The sequence below is a fragment of the Branchiostoma lanceolatum genome, chromosome 9, assembly GCF_035083965.1.
Source record: "Branchiostoma lanceolatum isolate klBraLanc5 chromosome 9, klBraLanc5.hap2, whole genome shotgun sequence".
Classification (NCBI taxonomy): Eukaryota; Metazoa; Chordata; class Leptocardii; order Amphioxiformes; family Branchiostomatidae; genus Branchiostoma; species Branchiostoma lanceolatum.
Window position 1 is genome coordinate 7,895,375 of NC_089730.1, and position 20,295 is coordinate 7,915,669.

The following is a 20,295-nucleotide window of genomic DNA, read 5'->3' on the forward strand; positions in this document are numbered from 1 at the left end:
AATGTTATTTTGTACAGTAATATGATTGATTGATTATTTACCCTCCCCTGTTTACAAAAGTCGTTCAGCCCAAACATAGTTTTAGGAACACGTCATTTCCAAGATGGTCGTAACCCAATTTCGGTGTCTTCAAATTCGCCCTGCTCCTGATTTCTGCGAGTTTTATCCTTCATTTTCAAACAACACACTTCTATACGTACCCAGAAGTATTCCTGGTGCGGTTTTATAGTTAAAAACGCGCCAAAAGTGTTGTTTAAAGACGTCGAAGTTGCGAGTTTTGTGGGCTATTTTTGGTTGTTTTGGACTTGCTGGCTCGAAGCCCAGAATGGCGGCGGTTTGGAAGAAGCCTTGTTGGCGGCTGGTGTTCAGTACTGCCGTCCTGGTCAGGTCCTTCCACGTCTGTATAACGACTGGGGTGGTGTCCATGTTATTCTTTAAGGACACAGGTAAGTCTATGGATACTGTCATCAGTCTAAGGAAAGCTTTTCGATCTAATAATGATTGCTCTTTTGTAGTAGAGACAAAAGTGATTTATGATATTGTTTATTTATTTACAAGAAAGCCTCAGGTAGCCACTCCCTAGCTAAGGAAAGGCAAACAGACGTCTTAGACTGAATATCAGTTCTGCAAAACCTACAAGCAACACATCTTTAGCACATAAACATAATTTTTGAAGACATTATTCTTTGCCCGAATTTCAGTTTGGCTGAGGCTATTGACAGGATATTTTTCTAAATCATTAAAAGACTTACTATTGACAGGATGTTGCCGGTTTATTTTAGCTTTAAGTTTAACTTATCTGTGTATCTATGTTGAGTTTTATACTTGCATCACCAAGTAACATGTTTTATAGAGTTGTATTTCAAAGGTTGCAAATATGTCTTGAATTTTTTGGTTTTCATAAAATACATGTATTCAAATTATAATGCAAAAACTTATTGTATTCCTGTATTTTCTCACACAGCTCTAAGACAACAATGGCTATCAGGTGAATACCTGGTACCATGTATATACCTGGCCCTGGTGTTCCTGAGTTTAGTACTGTATGCAGCTGTGTGCTCTATGGACCCTGGCTTTGTCAGTCTTACAGACAACAGGAACGCCATCAGGAAAGGGGTTAGTTATTTTTGTATGGTCCATTTTTTGCATGTGGTTGAATGAATGGAATGCAAATTGGGAAAAGTTTTTGTTGTTGACTGGTTTGATTTTATAATCACCCAATCACACATGTCTATTTTTTCATGGTGGAGGGATACAGAGTGAAATATGTGTTATTTGCTTACAAATAGGGCCTTTCTACATGTAGTTTACCAAATGTAACTGCTATATGCATAGGCACATGTGATAGATTCATAGAATTGATTGTACACTGTGTATTGTACTAACAACATTTTTTATGTTCAACAGAGACCGTGTGTTGAATCAGACAGTGAGGAAGATGATAGTGCCTCTGCGACAGAGACAAGTGTGATGATTGAATCAGACATCGGTATTAAACCCAGAGTCAAGCTCAGGAACTGTGGGTTTTGTGGAATACAGGTACTTGCACAAAAACCAACATTGTTTTGATACATGTTGCTGTTGTCAGTGATTGCTTAAAGCTGCAAAAATGTTACATGACTACTGGTAAAGACTCCTAAAAAAAGTGTTGGCAGTCAATTTTTTTGGGGGGCCCCTTTTGAATGACTGATACATTGTGGTAGTTTGTTAACCTTCAAGCACATGTTGGATGGCAAGTTCGTTTGGTGCTAACAAAACAATAATATTTTGCCTTCCAGTCTGCTTGAAGATTAGCAATTGGTGTACATTTGCAGATGTGCATGTTGTATTTTGTCCAAACAAGCAAACTTTAATGACTTTGCACTTGCAAAAATGTTTTATGTGCACTTTGTTTGAGCTGTCAATCTTGTATATAACGCCAGACTTTTTCCATTCTCCCCAGCAACCGATCCGAGCGAAGCACTGTGAGCTGTGTGGGTTCTGTATCCACCGTTTTGACCACCACTGTCCGTGGTTCGAGACGTGTATCGGGGAGAGGAACCACAGGTTCTTCTGGATCTTCTTACTGGTGGAGACATCGCTGGTGGGCTGGACGGTGCACCTGGTCTGGTAGGTAGACTGTCTAGAAAGTTTACAGATCAAGATGGTCTTGTGGTTAGGGTTGGTGACTTAGAATCTAAACTTTCTGGGTTTTAATCCCTAGCACCAGCTAGTAGCAGGCATCCTTGGGATGGGAAAGGCACTTTACACCAGTCCTATTTCCTCACTTAAATCAAGTGAAAATGAGTACCTAGCTTCGGCTTCGGTAAAGAACATCTTATTGGGTGGGATTTAAAGCTGGAGGTTACATATCTCAGAAGAGCCACACCTCACGTAAAAAACCTAAGACACAACCTAAGTAGGGATCCGTCCTGGTGTGGTGGTTCAAACCTTACAGTCTGGCCTCTGGGTTGACATCTTGTTGACACCTGTTACATCAGTCCTTCCACAAAAATTTCAGTACATAAGATAAATGAATAAATAGATGACAAATGGAGTTTGTGCTTGTTTGACACGTTATGATGACTTGTACAGTTACCCTTAGCATTCCAGTTTGGATGACACTGTCTCCCCCTCATACATTACAGGACTGCCTTTGTGTATGAGGCTAGCTGGAGCAGCTGGATGGTGTCTAACGGCCTGTACATGGTGGCCATGTTTGTGCTGGTGTTGGGAGGGACAGCCACCTTCCTCCTGGTGGCCTCACACACCTACCTGATCGGTATCAACCTCACCACATGGGAGTTCATGTCAAGGTGGGGAGGATTTTCTACAAGATATAATTGTCAAAAATTAACATAGATGTAGATTGCTGAGTGACCATTGAGCGATTTGATTTTTGTAAACCTGGCTTTTACAATTGAAAAATGTTGTATGATGTAGAAATGATTTAAAAGACAAAACTTATACAAAATGTTAAACGATTTGTTCTTTGTCTATATGAAAGTCGTTGAGCAACAGGTCAAATGTTGGTTGCTAAAGGTTCTCGGCCTCTAGTGGAAAGGGGTGTGAGTGTATCATGACCAAAAAAAATCCACTATTTTCAAGTTGAAGGTTTTCTTTATTATTATGTTATATTATACGGATGTAGAGGCAGTTCTTTTTCTCCACACTGGTTTGGTGTTTATTGGACTTCAATTTATCCCCCTAGGCATAGGATCACCTACCTGAAAGACTATCACGGAGACGAAAACCCGTTTGACGAGGGCTTGCTGAAGAACCTGTGGAAGTTCTTCCTGCACCTGCGTCTGAAGGACTGGGAGATGCACCTGATGAACAGACCAGCTAAAACACTGGGCAGGGCATAGACACCTGTCCACGGTGTCACTAGATGCTCCAACATGTATCCTCAGTAGGGTGTTAAAACCCCAGTACACTCTGTACTGCAGAGAGTTTTACACCCCCTCTGAACTAACCTGGATAAAGTTGAACTCGACCTAACTGTATTTTAGGCCAGATAAAATCAGGACGTAAACCAGGACATACAAAAAAGCGTACTCCGAGGTCATAATCAAAATTGATCACCATGAGGTCGTGACTGGTGGGTCCCAGAAAGGTCGTCAGAATCCCCCCAAGAACTTACAGCACCGTAGCTGTTAGGGATTGAAAAGTCTTTTTCTTTGTTTTCAAATCGAAAACAAAAGGGGACCGCCCCAAACTAAAGGCAGTCTTATATCAGCCCTTGGAAAAATGACTAAATGTGACTAAGATCTCAATCCATGGTTGGTCATAAGGTCTTCTCCTGGCTGAATCTATCCTTCATTGAGAGATCTAAGGCCCCCTTATTCAGAAAGATACTTTGTACTTGTATCATCTTGTTCCTCGCCAACTTACAATTGGCTGTCCTTGTATCTGAAATCCTGAATGGTCTTCAGTGCCATATTGTGATACAGTTATGAAATTCACTGTACATACTGTAAAATCACAAAAACTTGGAGCAGTGAAATTCTCTGTGAATGCTATATAGTGGGACTGACAACTTTTGCCCTTGGCTAGCAGAGCAACAAAAATGCCTGCACCACTGACTCGCAAGTCATGATAATTTCTCAGGAAATATCCCTCCTTTGACAACTTTTCAAGTTGTGATAAAGGGAAAATATGGCTATTGGCTATAGATAATATGTGCCAAAACCTGTAGTATGTTGTACTGAAAATCAGTACTGCTTTTTCTTCTCAATTTCAGCTATTTGGGAGAGAAGAGGTCGGTACATCTTGAATCTTTGCTAAAAGAAGCAGTTGCACCAATATTGAAGAGTCAGTTTAAGACTCCTTTTTTTTTCTTCTTCTAAACATTTTACCCAGGTGGCAGGAAGTAAAGACAGACCTAGCAGACAAATATCTGTGAGACAAGACTTGAGTCTTACATCAGTGCTTATGTGTAACGAGGGACCAAGTTCAATATGTACATTGTACTATATACACTTTATTTTGCAATAAAATCAGTATACCACATGTTTGGATCTGCATGGTGCATGTGTGTGTGGTTCCATTCTGCAGTGTGACACATGCTTGTTGTTGACTAGTACTCGGTGTGGTTTGTTCACTATAATCAAGGAGGTTAAACCTCCTTGCTATAATGTGTATGTTGTAAAACCTCATGTACATACATTTGTAAAAGTGGTACAAGGATGAAGAGCATGGGCATGTACCAGCTTGCCCGAATGTGAAAGAATGTGGAGCGTGACAAAGTTGATAAATACTGGCAAAAGCTTTTGGTTGGTAGCCTGGTAACCAAACCATTGGGAGAGTTGCCCACTGCCAGGTTGATTAGCGCACACAGAAGAATTTGTATGGTGAGTGCTGGTTTTGATTACAGAAAGGCTGGTTGGAAAGATATAGGCTGTGACAAAAAAGCCTAGGCTCAGGATGGGTTGGTGAAACACCTAAGAATGGCTAGTTGGAAGGTTGCATGGTTGTGAAGTTTCACAGAGTGTTGTGTATCTACACTTCTGGGTGATAGAGCTGAAAGAAAACTGAGGGTTTGTGAAAAGGTGGAGTGCACATAAGTGGTGCTCCCTCTGTAGACACAGAGTGGAACTGCAAGTGTGATGACAATTTTTTTTTGAGGTGAAGAAAAAGCATTTAATTGCATATGCCAAGTTCAAGATTCTCCCAATGCTTCACATGGATAACAGGCCAACCATAGAGCATAAAACTGCAGGTATGAAAAGCAGGGAAACCTCTGGCTAATTAGTATGAATATTCTAGATCTACCTCATATTTTATTTCTTTGTTTCTAAACATCATTAATATATTGCAATACGCACAATAAGATGGTGCAATCTTTGGGAGTTAACCCAATAGATATTGAGGTTGTGTGTTTGAATCCCAGTACAACCATCCAATCAATGCAAAGAGAGTGACAGGGCAACCGTGTGGTCAGGGCTGTTGACTAAGAATCTTAAGGTTCTGTGTTCGAATCCCTATAGCAGGTGCCTGTGTTGTGCCCCTTGGGAAGGGCACTTAACACCAATTTCTTCACTTGACTACAGCCTCTTGACTATGGTGAAAATGAGAACTACAATGTACCTAGCTTTGGGATGTCCTCTCAGATGGGACAAAACAGAGTCATGCTTTTTGGGTTGGAGATGAATTAGAACTGATATGTCATCAGAAAAAAAGCACATCCCAAGCCCCCAAAAGCCAGGCTTACAAAGCCTGCTAATGCTTTGGTCCCATTTCCAATTCGGGGCCCGGCCGCTTGTTGGAACGAAAAATTTGATATAAAAGACAACAAAAGACACAAAATTAGAAAAAAAATTCCCAACCATATATTGTGTATTTGCTTGAAATGCATTTTTCATTTTCACAAACAGCCCTGGATTGAAAATGGGACCGAAGCATAAGGTGGCTAGCAAAACCATTGTATATTGTGTATCCTGGTTACATGCAGGGCTGTCCTCACAACTTTGACTGTCGAACTGGTGACATTTGAAGGGGAACAGGTCTGGCAGTTCATATGGGACAGTACTGTCTACAGTCTTGCCAAGTACCTGTTACTCCTCTAAATACATGCCGTTCCAAATCTTACTTAATAGTATATCTTGGATAAGTATTGTGTTGAGTCGAACGAATTAAGAATGTTTGTTGACATGCATTGCATCTAGAAAACATGGATTCTCAGCAGAATGTAGCCAAGGATTCTGTGGCAAAATTGATGAGTTGGCATATCAAGAGATGAGTTGTGGACAACAAAGTTCTTTGTACACAACCAAGCAAGTTTTATCACCCTTGACACAACCAAAGCCGATGTTCTGGTGACCACTTGTCACCTTCCTTGGTGTTACATTTCAGACTGCAGCTAGATGTAGCTGCTGCAGTGCAAAGAATGCAGTCCTATATAAATGTGACTGCATTACATTATAGGTAAAGGTAGCATGATGCTTTTTTCAGTACTAAGTAGCTAGTGGTAGTACAATGCGTCTCACGTTTTTTTGCCAAGCACACCGGGTCGCCCCTACTCTTCTCGATAAGTGTGTTCTTTTAGGTGCAGAGGTTTGAGCTAGAGGCTTATGCCTGATGCTCCCTCACACACTGAGCCCCCTCATCATGGTTCATGACAGGATCAGATGGAAATGAGTTGTGTATCAATCTGCAGTGATTACGGGGTTATAGAATTGGTCTATATAGTGCTGAAGTTAGTGAAGATAGTGGACATACACTAGGATAATGTTCACAGAACACAATTTTATTAAGCAGAGTATTCCATCATAGAAATGCACAATGCAAGTTAGAGAAGTAACGTTAGTAGAACAAAATATTAGAACATTTAAGAGACTCAGTGCACTAAGCTTCACGTTCTGATGATACAATACTATTAATAACATTTCATTGTAATGTACCTAAATTACTTTTCTTGCTTATTCAAATAAAAATAGGCTATTAGCTCCTACTTACTATTGTTTTACCCTCTTTTACTTCTGGCATATTCTGCTGACTAGATAAATATTGCTATTAGGCTTTCTACAATGCAAGAAATGTGTAGATCATTGTCTGCTTTTTAAGTCAAAATATGTATATAATTGCCAAGGCAGTATCAATGCTTAATCACCATGATAGCTAGGTTCTTACTGTTTCAAATTACCCAACAACCTGGCAGTATTATTAAAATAAACTTGGCAAAAAAATGGAAATTTTGCAGGGCAACCAAAGCTTCAGAACCCCAAACAAATAAAGGACACTTTTTCTAGACAGAAAAGAAACTTGAAACAGCATCATTACCATGACTAAAGAAATTTATTTCCGAAAGTTAGCTGACTGTATGACATTATGTTCTACTATACATGACATCAGAACACTTATGGAGAAAAATCATACAATTCCCTATGCACGATGTAGCTATCAACTTGTTTAATGTGGCAAATGTTTTTTTTTGTGTGTTGACTAAATTTCTGTATTACTACAGTTGTGTAAATTTTCTGTTCTTGAAGCTATGCATACATAGATTCAAATAGATATGGAACAATACAAGTACATGTATCACAGTTACTGATTAATAAGTTAAACATTCTGAAGCTACTTTGAAAAAAGTTCCATTGTCATCTTAGCATCTTATAACTTATCTTTAGCACCATTGATTTGTATAATATCATGTTAATTCAAGGGTAATACAATTCCCTGCAACTGCATCATTTGAAAGGACATTAACTTACATACATGTAGGTGTAATTGTTACATGTTCAAAAAAGAAATAAAATCTGCAATAAGAATTTGTCCAGCACCACAGAGATACAAAAATATATCCTTACCCATACATGTATAAGCAGGTTCCTATATTACACCCAACATATAAAGTTTGGAAACTTAAATTTGATCAATCATATCTCTTTTATCGGGTTATCAAATGTGAAGTGTTATGAAAAATACTTTTCTGGAAAGCTTAATGACTACTCTTTACAATATTTGATCCTGCATTCACAGCTGACTATATATTGAATGAGCTATCATGATAAATGGAATATCATTGTTAAGGGCAATAACTACGCTTTCCAATGATACATAATACTGGTACAATGCAATCGATAATGTATCAACGAAGATATGGTCGACAACGATCAAGTCTACAAACTTTGTGTGTTGAGATAAGATTCTACAATATCTTTTAAAAACTGTCTAAATCTATGATGCAATTACAACGTGATTATTCAAACAGGGTAAGCCTGCCATAATGTATAGCTAGTTGTTACAGAAGAAACATGATTGTCGTTCATAGATACAGACACTGACTCTACCTCTGAGTCTACAGTTTGCAAATAAACATTGCCTTTTCTTTCATCCTACACTTTAAGATTACATGAGAGTTAAAGATTTTAAATGTAACATTGTAAGCACACATTCTAATCCTTTAAAAACTGATTACCATATGAATTCTAGAGCTGTAGAATTGGAAGCGCTCTAATGGTCACATGACACAGCAAGGGCTTTAGTATTGACAACTTTGCTAGATCTAATAGTTGAAATGGCAGTCCCTACTTCCAACGATGTGGCACATTACACTTTTAGTCTGAGCAAGTGAGAAGGGAGAGACAGCGGTATCTACAGAGGATGGCACCCAGGCTACAACACTTACTTCGTCAATAAAGAAAATGGATTTTCGAGAAGATAGCCATTACAATTGCGTGCATAATTGTTAGTCGCCAACTATGAAAGACTTTGATTTTTAGGCACAATTTTTGTTACAGCCAAAACTATCGATTATCAAATATATACTTGACCATTATTTGCTGATGTACATGCCTGAACTACCTCTTAGCTTGCTACAGACTGGTGCCATGTAAAACCTACAACATGTACTATACTCAAATTCACCTGTGTGAAATGTTGTACAATGAAAGAAACAAACCTGACATCAGGCCATTTTTACAAGGATAAACTACAGTTCAGCTGACTAGATTTTCCTACTTAGAACAATAAAATTGTGCTTTATCCTGTCTAAATATGTATAATAGGTACTTTGAACATCTTATACAAAAAGTTGTTGAATGTTTAACCCATTGTTCCCTACTAAGCTCCACTTATTCAGCTCCAATTTTTCGTAGTTAAAAGTTTAAAACCAAAGAAAAAAATCAGCTGCATTGGTGTCAGCTTAAACAATCTCCATATTGGCAATTAAAAGCTCACTGCATTGCCACTTTAGATATTTCTTAACCTCCTTACAACTGTAGGCTCATTTGTGCGCCTAAGGCTTCTATTGCTTTGGCAGAAATCAGCAGAAAGATGGTTAATGCTCAATAATCTATGGAAAAATCCTGACCCAAGCATTGCAATAATTACATTCTATCCAAAAACAATGGTGGAAGAATTTTGAGTTTTAGTACTTTACCAATAAGCCACTTCATGATTTGAACTGTGCATGAGCAGTGAGAAGCATTGTGGGTAATATGTCAGAGTTGAATGCCCCCGAGACATAAACAAAACACGTCTGGACATGTTTGTATCAAGCATGGTTCAGACAAGAACTGTTTACAAGTTAGGGGTCTTCACCTTTGACCTTGCACATGAGCATTTCAAACCATGAAACAGCTTATACCCAATGCACTTGTATTCACACTGTATTTTTCCTTATTCAGTGCTAACATGGCACAAATCTCCCCCTCCCCATTCTCTTCTGTAAAGTGATTAATATGTTTCTGCGCTGCGACTGCGTTCATCAGAGCTCTCCTCCGTGCGATGACGGTTCCCCGTCGGGCGTGGGCAGACCTTCGCTGGGCCTCATGGCGGGGACGGCCGGCTGGTCTCCCCCGCCCGCCTTGTCAAGGTCAGGAACAATGGGAGAGGAGCCTGTATCTGTTGGGAGAGAACATGCAAGGTCGTGTGGGCAAAAATTCTTCACTATAATTACTTTGAGCATCTTATCTTGAACATGGTTCCAAAGGCATAGTCTCTACCAGACTCTATTGGTTGCTGGAAAATTTATGATACTGTAAATGCAGAAAAGTTTGTGGTGGTTTTATGTTCGGGTTATAAGCTCTTCGCCACAAACTTAAAACCACTACGAAATTCTTTTGGCCCTCCTACCCTTGTCTACTTTTGTCTCAAACGCAAACTTAAAACCACCGCGAACACTCTTGTACATCTACAGTAGTAGAAATCAGCCAAATAGGTTGAATAATTTGCCAATTAGAAAGTAGTTAGCCCTGGTCATATAGAACCATTTGATGATCAGATGAACTTTCTTGCTAAGAACCATTATTTTGGATTGATCTCCAAGGCAAGCTCAGTGACTCTACCAATTATCTCGACATTTTGGCCAATTTCTACAACTATTTTCCATTCTACAGCAAGGTCTGGCAGAGACTTCCAAAAGCATGTATTACATGTACATCGTATTGTGTTTGTTGACTCTATACAGCTAGCCCATTTTGTCAAAACATCTTAGATGACTGTTGAGTTTCAGATGACTCAATCTTTTACTTTGAGGCACATTGTTGGAAAGCAACACTGTGAGTTTCTCATTACACGGCCACGTAAGCATGTCACATTCATATATTAAATCACTCAATATATAAAGTTAGTCTGGTATCCATCCATATTTATCTACCTGGTCCCTATCCAGAACCTGTTGCAAATACGTCAAAAGGTTTTGTACAGGGACCTGTTAGGTAATTAGGGATGGATACCAGGCTATGTGAAAGGGTCAGATATTAATAGTGTGATACGATGGAGCATGGTTTGATATACAAGTAAGCCAAATAAGCATTACAGTGCTTTATGTGACTCAGCATTCATGTTGCAGGTGTTGCAAGCTGAATGACAACAGCAGCAACATTAATCATATATTCTCAACCTATCCATCCACAAACCCACAGAAGGCAGTATAGTGGGCCTGGTTCCCTTATCTAAGTGTGACCTGTCAGTAGTTATCTTATTAATAAGTAGATCCAGTCAATAAGCTGATTCACAGTTTGAGCTGCAGATGCACAAGGTCAAGGGTGAAGGCCCCTATAGTGTAAAGATTTCTTGTCTAGACTATACGTGACACCATGTCCAGACGTGTTTGTTTATGTCTAAGGGGCCTTCAACTTTGACATTGTACCCACAATGCATCACAATGCACACAAACAGTTTAAAGTGTGAACCAGCTTATTAGTGTGTTTTCAAGATTTGTCATTGAAACTTTGAAGGACAATGATACAGTTCAGATCCACTTCTGATTTTTGGCAAAGAACCTTGAATTAAGTTTGCACCCCAACTTGTGACAGCTACATGTACATGTACTTGGATTTTGACAAGCTTAGAAAGTGCGAACTTAGATAAAGAAGTGTGGAACATTGTAGTACACTCTTAAATTTTCAAGAAAAAGTCTATTAATGAAAAGTCTATTGGTACAAATTCATGGCTGGAAATGGGCTTCAGGATAGCACCTTGAAAAAAACATTATGGCAATGCGAAAATAAAACCACTGCAAATGTTTCAAGATACACAGTATGTCCTGCTGTAGTTAGTTAAGCTGTCAATCAAAGCTTGGAACTGTAGGGTGACATGAAGCCATGACCAAGCTGGTGAAAATGACCAAGCCAGTGATGGGTAAGAACTGTGCATGGATCATGGAACACAAAAAATGATTTCAAAGAATAAATAAAACGCAAAATAAAAGAATAAGCCTGATGAGTATTGGTATTAGTGCAGTTTGCAGTTTTCTTACTTACCCTCATCATCTATGACCAGCCTTGAATCAGGAGCAGCTTCTGTATTTTGTACAACAAGTTCTGATTTTGTGATTGGGCAAAGGTTTTTATGTAACACTACGTCCATGTCATTGTCATTGTACACTGCACCTTTTCCCTTGGTGTCATGCCATAAGTATAGGGTGTTTGCAGCTTACAAATCTTTGGGGAAAAAAAGGCCTTCTCATTGGAGCTAAAAGATCCAAAATGGCGGCTCATAATCTTTAACACACAAAAATGGTAAGAAATAGATATTCATAAACATTGTAAGAAATTCGTATTCATAGTTTGGAATATTCCAAGATATAGAGATTCATACAAATGTAGTCTGGTCCTCTTTGGCTATATGCAGAGGAGAAAATTATCTAGTGTTCATAACATTCCTTACAACATAATTATGTCTTTGAACGGCTGTTGTGTTGTTGCATGTCTAATTACGTGACGTTTGAGCAGGTGCAAACACCCTATACCCTGTCCATTACAAGTACCGTAACCCATCTTTAACAGTACACACTGCCCTCACCTTTATAAAACTTACTTTCAGAAGATCTGATACATAAGATGATAGAGCAGATAGAATTACTCACCTGTATCGGTGATGTAGTTGGCCTCCCCAGTGTAGTGGGTTGGGTAGATCATCAAGGGTTCAGCTGAGAAAGCCTTCAGGTCTCTTGGCTCAAAGGCATACATGTAGTGCTTACTGTAGGACAACGTTAATGAACATAAAAAGGTACAGATTTGTTTAAGTTTCAGGTGGACCTGACATTGGACAGGTGTTGAAAATATTTGGTGCCGTAATTCAATTATACAAAAGAATACAGGACAGTGACTACATGTACTTTCAGTTTCAGTCTACTCAACATGCTGAACAAAGCGCTAACTACTTTCAGTCTACCAGCCAGAGGGCTGTCTCCAGCTTTGAATATTTTTCTGTCCCACTCCTTGTTTGGGAGCCGATGTTTTAAATTTTTGTTGTTAAATTTCAAGCTTACGAAGATACATTTTGCATCAATTTCATTCATAAATTTCAGATTTTGGGACGGACGGGGTGACATTTTTTTCCGCCCCAACAAGCAAATTTCTGTCCTGGGACGGAGGGGCGGGTCCTGGAGACAGCCCTGGTCTAACATAACATGGCCACAGCAAAGTAAAATGGTGACACGAAGAACCTATTCTTTTTATTGGTCTGCAATAAACATTCATTATGTAAAATGGTTTTACTCTTTCCACCCCTCCATATCATAATGAAATGGACTGACAAGAACTTTAGTCATTAAAAAATAGGCTGGGTTTCGAGGGCTGGGTTTTGATTAAGACAAATCTAAACTCCCTGTAAATGTGTTACAAATATCCAACTGTCTGTACTACCTATCTCCTGTCTGTCTCCAAATGTTTATTGAAATCACATGTTGAGATTCTAGGTCAGTTATCATTTAGGAGTGGTCTTGTGATAAACCTTTTTTTGCAGAATAACTTCACTGCTGATAGTTCCTGGCTGTGTTCCTGTGATGCTAATTGGAAAAGGGACCCCGCTGGGTAGTTCACAGCTGTAATTTTGGCACGTTCGGGCGCGACTCCTACGTGGCCCCGTGGGACACCCTGTGTCCGCCGGGCTATTTTTGGGCCTGGCCGGGACCCAGAATCATTTCAACCCGGCCTTAAAATCATAGCGGGACCTGATAACAAATAGATGCTGTGAGGTAATCATGGGAGCACTGAGAGGCAGGGGGTAACCTAACCCTCCAGTACCTGACAGTCCACTATGACAAATTTGTGGCTTCGGGTCTGGCCGGGACTATAGACCTATACCCCCAACAGGCACCTGCGCAATTTGTACCGTAGCATAAGTGTAACTTACTCTGGATGGTCGTCAAACATCATGGGTAGGAACTCGTCCACAGGGATCATCTTGGTGAGCGGTTTGACGTCCAGCAGTTTCTTGGCGCCCCTCCACGTGATCATGTATCCCAGCGTCCAGTAGGAGTAGGTGACGTGGATCATGGTGGTGGTACCCATCACCCAGTGCTCTCCCTCCAGCTGCATCCGCTTACGACCTACGTAACTATCGGCAACGAAAGCGCAACAACGCAGTTGATCTAAATACAATACTATGACATGGTGAAAGGAGAAGTGACAGTAAAAGTGACAGTAAGTTTTGTATATTTTGATGTCATTCTCGATGCCCCTGTCACACAGTTGACAAGCTTGTTGATCACCAGTAAGTCCCTGAATTTAAAAATCACTAGAGACGGGGCTCCAGGGCTTGTGAACGTCACCTGATCTCTAAAAGTCATACGATGAGCAAACATCGGGTGTATTACAGCCAAAATATCATCTAGGCCCGGTTCACACTCCGCAAAATCTATGCGAATCAATTCGCCTAATGGGCTAATTGGGGTTTTCTAAAGCTCAGTTCACACTTGGCGAAATCAATGCGATTCAATCAGCGTGCTGATGACATTGATAAGATTCACTTGCTGTGGCCTAAACGACATGTTAGAAGATCCCCAATGGCCAAGTCACCGAAAACAAACATTAACCTAAGAGGCAATTCATCTTATCAGTGACATAGTAACCCACAATTGGCCCTTTACGTTAATTGATTCGCATAGCTTTTACTGAGTGTAAACCGGGGCCTTAGAGCTCCTTGGTGGATCCACATTCATCCTGTGTGACAGGGACATAAAAACAATTCCTGTATCAGTGGTCTTGAGACTAGAGAAAGTGGCCAATAGAAAGGGATCTAATGATCTAAAGTCATTATTATTAGTTGTCACACAATATTTTAGGAGTTACAGAGAGTACCGGGTCTTCAATAGTTTGTGAAAGAACAAATTACTGCAAACACAAAGTGAAATGTTTTCTGGCCCACATAACTGTTTGAGAGGCCTTTTTTTTCAAATCGGTGCATAATTTTTGTAAATAAGAGGTTTTCACTTTTCCGCAAAAATATCTTGCAAAGAGGGCCTAAAGAACTGAAACTGAACCCTGCTTTACTTGACACAGAGGTAAAGACCGTATCTGTATATGTGTGTAATCCTTTCCGCACATCATAACTTTGAATAGTCTGTCCCATCGTTTATGCCTGAAAAAAACTGAGAGATATGCACTTTTGAGGATGGAATGGTGAAGCCATGATCATGAATGTTACGAGTCTTGGTCTGCTACCTCCTTGTCCATGACTGATATAAAACATGCCCGAATGGCAGTTTGGCTTTCTGCTTGTCGGCCCTAAACATTCGTCAGGGTCAAAAGCACATGATAGGCAACCCACCCCAGGCCAGGCCTCTGTTCAGGAACCACTTTCTTCCGCCCGATGTATCTAGACAGGAACAGAGAAGAACACTGAGTACTTCCCTATTAGTCAAGAGGATGGCCCTCCGAACAGGAGGAAAAATGTGGCAAGGAAAAGTCTTATATTCATAAACGAATTCCAGTTATTCAAACTGCTACTAAAAGGTAGGCCCTACCCCTACAGAAAACTTTATAATATTTGCTGAATGCACTGCTAAGAAGAGTCAAAGGTTACGCTTCTTGCCATCTTATATATTGCACTGTTAAATGCTTTTATCAAAGTTCTGTTCTTAATTCTTTTATAAGCATCATATATATGCCACATTTGTCATGCTGCATGACCTTAGTACTATTCAATTTGCACAAACTATACAGAGGAAACAAACGTCATCAACGTTGGCATTTTTCTGTGATTTTGACTACAGTCATTTGTCCTCAGGCTATGTTAGGTTCAAGCATCAAAGTACAGCAAACTAAGCAGTTTAGACATCACTAATGCTCAGATTAAGGGTCTAGAAAAGGATTGAAAGAATCTTTAACAGCAGAAAGTGCCCGCAACTACATGTAACTGGCGTCAGTCAACTGTCAGTCAACTGTCTTGCGCTGGAACAGGGGTTTTTCTACAAATACTACTTTGAGGCAGTGGCAGGGTGTGAAGTTTTAGGGAATTTTCGATGAAAATGGGGCAATCTGAGGCTTTGTGAGGGGGGAAAGTTATTGTCAGATCTAGACAGGACATGGTTGAATCCTGTGGCAACTTGTGGCCTAATAGCATCAATGTTTTATGCTTCCAAAATCTGTTCCAAAGTGCTAAAGGGGCCATGGTGCGAGCATGAGGGTGGTACATCCTTTTTCCCAGGATAAGAAAAACCCCTGCTGGACTTATCGTCGTAAATCTACTACAGTATCAGCAGGAAAAGAGTGAGATGAGAGCTGTGGTGAAAGTCCAGTCAGGCTGTGAAATGTTATGGAAGAAGAAGGATAGCAAAAATATGGAAGAAGTAAAATAAAAAAGGATGGAGATGGGGGTGGGTGGGTGCGATATCCAACATCTAGAATTCTGTCCAAAAGAGTAGCTTCTTAAATAAAAAGGACCAGTATAGAGACCTTTTCACCGATTCCATTGCACGTTGGGAGACTCAGGACACTAGCACAGGGGGCAAATAAAATACTGTAATCACCTTGACATGATAACATAGACCGGACACAGTGCACCAGATACACATTGTCATTATGGTAATGATGTTGTTCAGCCCCTTTCTACCCATAGTGCCATGCATCTCCCAGGATGCAATGGGATCCATGAACAGGTACCCAGATGACACAAAGACGATTAAATCCTCTTCTAACTCAGTCACCTACTTTTACCAACTTCACAGTCAGACAAATATCTAAAAAAGATGCATAATGCCTTCAATTCCAGTAGTCAGGAAAACATGTCAACACCACCCATTGGTTTAAAGAAAATTTCCCATCAACCCTTGCAGTTCTTACATGAGGTCCCAGTCCAGCCGGAGTTCCTCGATCTCGTTCAGCATCTTGTACATCCGCCGCTTGAAGAAGGGCTCGAACCTGATGTCGTCCTCAAAGACAAGAACCCAGTCTAGGTTCTGTTCTACAATCTGTTGGACAAGAGGAACTCTACACTGACCACTGAGAGATTTTCATGTACTACAAGCATTAGTTAGAGAGGTACATGTACACATATCAAAACCTATAATACTGTAGAAATCAAAATCACAGGTCCTATGAAGCAATCCTTGGAAAATGACAAATCATAGAGAGCATGTACGTACAAATGTATACGCGGGAGGACAACGTCTGCCTTTTTACTTAACTTTACAAAGTGACGTAACAAAATGTAATTCCAATGTCACTGTAATCGACCTTTGTTTTCCCTATTCAAAGTTTGTCTTTTTAGGACATGTGCAGTTATAATTCTATCATTATCTAGGTCTGCGTTACTGTCAGGTAGGCCATGGAACACGAATTGGCGCAACTCGAGACACGAATTGCGCCACGTAGAGGCGCAAGTCGTGGCGCGCAAAGCGCCACCAGGGGGCTAAACTCGAGATCTCGATTTCGTCCACGCGGAAGCGGTAGCTCGTAACGTAATACAAAACCGGCACTGACATGGCTCGCAAAGCGCCACTGGGGGGCTCAACTCGAGATCTCGAATTCGTCCACTCGGAAGGGGCATCGCGAAGCCCACAATGTACCGCTACTGACATCATGAGTTACGTAACTATATGTCCAACCAGTGGTGGCAGCGAATCGCATATTTACGAAACACGGCTTGCGATTTAGCCATTCTGTTAATGTTTAACTTATGATGTATTGTAGTCAGCTAATCGTAATACAAAACACGCACAGACCAAGGAGTAAATGTATTCGTCCAACCAGAGGTGGAGCGAAGTGCATATTTACGAATTCTGTTTAATATTTAACTTATCGAGTATGGGTAATAATTTCAGCCAGCAATTGTTGCTTTATTTATAATCGTTTATGTCAATAACATTCTGTTTAATTTGCTGTTACAGGGCCTGGTTACGGGGCTGAGAATTATAACAAATTGATACAAATGCATTGTGACAAAATAGTGGCAAGAATGGGATAGTGTGTGTTTTAAGTACTAGTAACATTCTTTGCTCCAGTTTCAGAATCGATTGTACAAATAATACATCCTTTATTCAAGACAATGGCAAAGATTTCCTGCTGAAGCTACTCTACTCACGGCAGATAGAATTAGTTCAATAAACCGAACATTACACTAAAGTCGGGGTCTGATAAATCAGACTGAAACTACGTAGACATTCACCAAAACAAACAAAAATTCAAACAAAATGGCGACCATGAAAATATGATGCTATCCCAGGAATCATTGCAGTTTGTACGAGCCGACTATTTCCGAAAACATCCGAGATTTTACGACGAACATGTTTCGAAAGTAATAATTATCAATATCTTGCTAACTGCACATAGAACATCAAAACATACTATAGCAACACACGACAAGCGATGAGGTAAGATAAAAAAATAATCAACAAATCTGGAAAACGAGTTTAGTCCTTAATTCATGATGACTTTTACCAACTCATGATGAACTTTCATGCTACTAGTAAATTGGAAAACGTTATGAAAAATGCCGAAATCTACTGCTAACTATATATAGAACATTAAAAAAACATACAAATCTACTTGCGGGATGAGTTACGGTGAGTTGAAGGCGTATAATTTACTTTTTAAGTATGTTTTTCTACAATTGCTTTATTTTTAACTTACCTGACGACCTTTGGAAATAGTCTACTTACAAACTGCAAAGAATGCTGGGATAGCATCATATTTGCGTGGTAGCCATTTTGGATTTGAATCGACAATCATAGACTAATGCTGACATAGTTCGCAGCAAATTCACAAATAGACAAAATTGGACTAATGTTTTTTTGTGTGCTTGTCTATGTACTTTCAGTGGTACATTTTTAAAGTTCTCTTGGCACTAAGAACACATTCTTGTGTCTAATCGCACTATTTTTGTCACTATAAATGCGTTAGCGATTTGTCAGCCCCGTAACCAAGTCCTGTGAAAGCAAATAAAACGGAATGTTATTGATATAACGGTGATTAACAAACCAACGATTGCTGACTACAATATATTATAAGTTAATTTTAACAGAATGGCTAAATCGCAAGACGATACTCGGGTCCGTGTTTCGTAAATATGCGCTTCGCTGCCACCGCTGGTTGGACATATAGTTACGTAACTCATGATGTCAGTAACGTTACATTGCGGGCTTCGCGATGCCCCTTCTGGGTGGACGAATTCGAGATCTCGAGTTGAGCCCCCTGGTGGCGCTATGCGAGCCATGTCAGTGCCGGTTTTGTATTGCGCTTCGAGCTACCGCTTCCGCGTGGACGAATTCGAGATCTCGAGTTTAGCCCCCTGGTGGCGCTTTGCGCGCCACGATTTGCGCCTCTACGTGGCGCAATTCGTGTCTCGAGTTGCGCCAATTCGTGTTCCAGAGCCTACCTCTTACTGTATGAGTCAAACAGAAATCTATAACCCATTCCCTCTCATTTCCTGATAGAACTTTTAAAAAGTGTACATATTCTGTCATAGTTTCACTCGGGGCCCTTACCTTTTCCCAGATTTTGTAGTGACTGAGAAAACAACCAATCTCTCCCATGGTCATACTCCTGTAAAGTACCATCACAAACATGCTATGAATTAACACCACTTTATAAGAGAAAGAAAAGGTGACCTAATGTAGTGTCAGGCAACATTTAGGACAAAAGGTGTTTATAGTCTTTCATAGCTATCTACAAACTACAAAGAGGTTACAAAGTTTGAGCATTGCCAACTTAAGACAATACGTGTTGGCTTAATAGAAGCTGTTTAAGATGAGAAAAAGTCAGTCTAACATCCTTTTATGAAACACATAGTTTTACTACAGGGTGCGAAATACCTGGTTGCACAGTGCAACAAGATTTCGGTTGGTGCAAGTTAATTCCAAACCCAGGTAGCGCAGTGTGCAACCTTATATTTTGAGCCAAAAATCTCAATCGGAGCCCTGGAAGCTCACAAAAACACAGTGTCACTCTCATAAAATTCGGTAAATCTTCAATTGAAATAAAGAAATCAACACTTTTTCGTTTTAAACCATCCAAAACCCTTCATAGATCGTGGAATTTGAGCTGAAAAAGACGAAAACACACTGCCCTTGGCTAAACAAGATGTTGTTAGGTCAATGGGAACACAATACTATCTAATTTATATTTTGAAATATTAGTAGTATTATACGCTACATACGAGCTTGATTTGAAGAAATCGGTGAATGTTGCTGGAGCAACCTGAAATTTGGATGTGCAACCTAGCCTTTGCCCTAGGTTGCAACATGGGCAACCTGGCTCAAAAAAGTATTTCGCACCCTGTACTACATTCCCATCTTATTGAGACTTCTATCCTATTTTACCTTTCTTTCGGTGTTTTCAGGTAATCAAATAGTGAAAACCTACCACATGACAAAAACTGTGACTATGACTATAAAGTGATGAAAAGAAAGATGTTTTGTGTGTGCTGCCAATCACCCACCTGTCGGCCCAAGGGTCCTTATACTCTGGTAGCACTGTCACTCCCATCTTCTTTAGCACAGAGGCATTCAGAGTCCTGGACACAACAATTAGCTTGTACTGTCACACACAATAGTTTGTACTATACAATGTCATATATACATGTATATTGTACTGAGTAACCACACCAGTCATTTAAGCAGTAGGGCAGCAAAATGTACTCAGTCTG

At 40.0% G+C, this 20,295-nt stretch overlaps 2 protein-coding genes across 4 annotated transcripts in view; one reads left to right on the forward strand and one right to left on the reverse strand.

Annotated features, from left to right (window-relative positions):
* Positions 1-68: 68 nt before the first annotated feature.
* Positions 69-4,491, forward strand: LOC136442568 (palmitoyltransferase ZDHHC12-B-like). The gene is made up of 6 exons (XM_066439489.1): positions 69-446; positions 965-1,116; positions 1,408-1,539; positions 1,943-2,109; positions 2,628-2,795; positions 3,191-4,491. Exons 1-6 carry the CDS (start codon positions 326-328, stop codon positions 3,345-3,347), a joined length of 897 nt encoding a protein of 298 aa, XP_066295586.1. The 5' UTR covers positions 69-325; the 3' UTR covers positions 3,348-4,491.
* A 3,682-nt stretch (positions 4,492-8,173) lies between these two features.
* Positions 8,174-20,295, reverse strand: part of LOC136442567 (procollagen galactosyltransferase 1-A-like) — a 32,453-nt gene continuing 20,331 nt past the window's right edge. The window contains exons 8-15 of one of the 3 annotated variants that reach the window (XM_066439486.1): positions 20,089-20,163; positions 19,136-19,193; positions 16,494-16,621; positions 14,980-15,027; positions 13,564-13,767; positions 12,293-12,405; positions 11,688-11,726; positions 8,174-9,825 (exon numbers count right to left, since the gene is read on the reverse strand). In XM_066439486.1, coding sequence (XP_066295583.1) covers positions 9,689-9,825; positions 11,688-11,726; positions 12,293-12,405; positions 13,564-13,767; positions 14,980-15,027; positions 16,494-16,621; positions 19,136-19,193; positions 20,089-20,163 — 802 coding nt within the window. In that variant the 3' untranslated portion in view covers positions 8,174-9,688. The remainder of the gene's footprint in view (positions 9,826-11,687; positions 11,727-12,292; positions 12,406-13,563; positions 13,768-14,979; positions 15,028-16,493; positions 16,622-19,135; positions 19,194-20,088; positions 20,164-20,295) is intronic. The other 2 variants (XM_066439488.1, XM_066439487.1) reach the window with 2 other exon arrangements.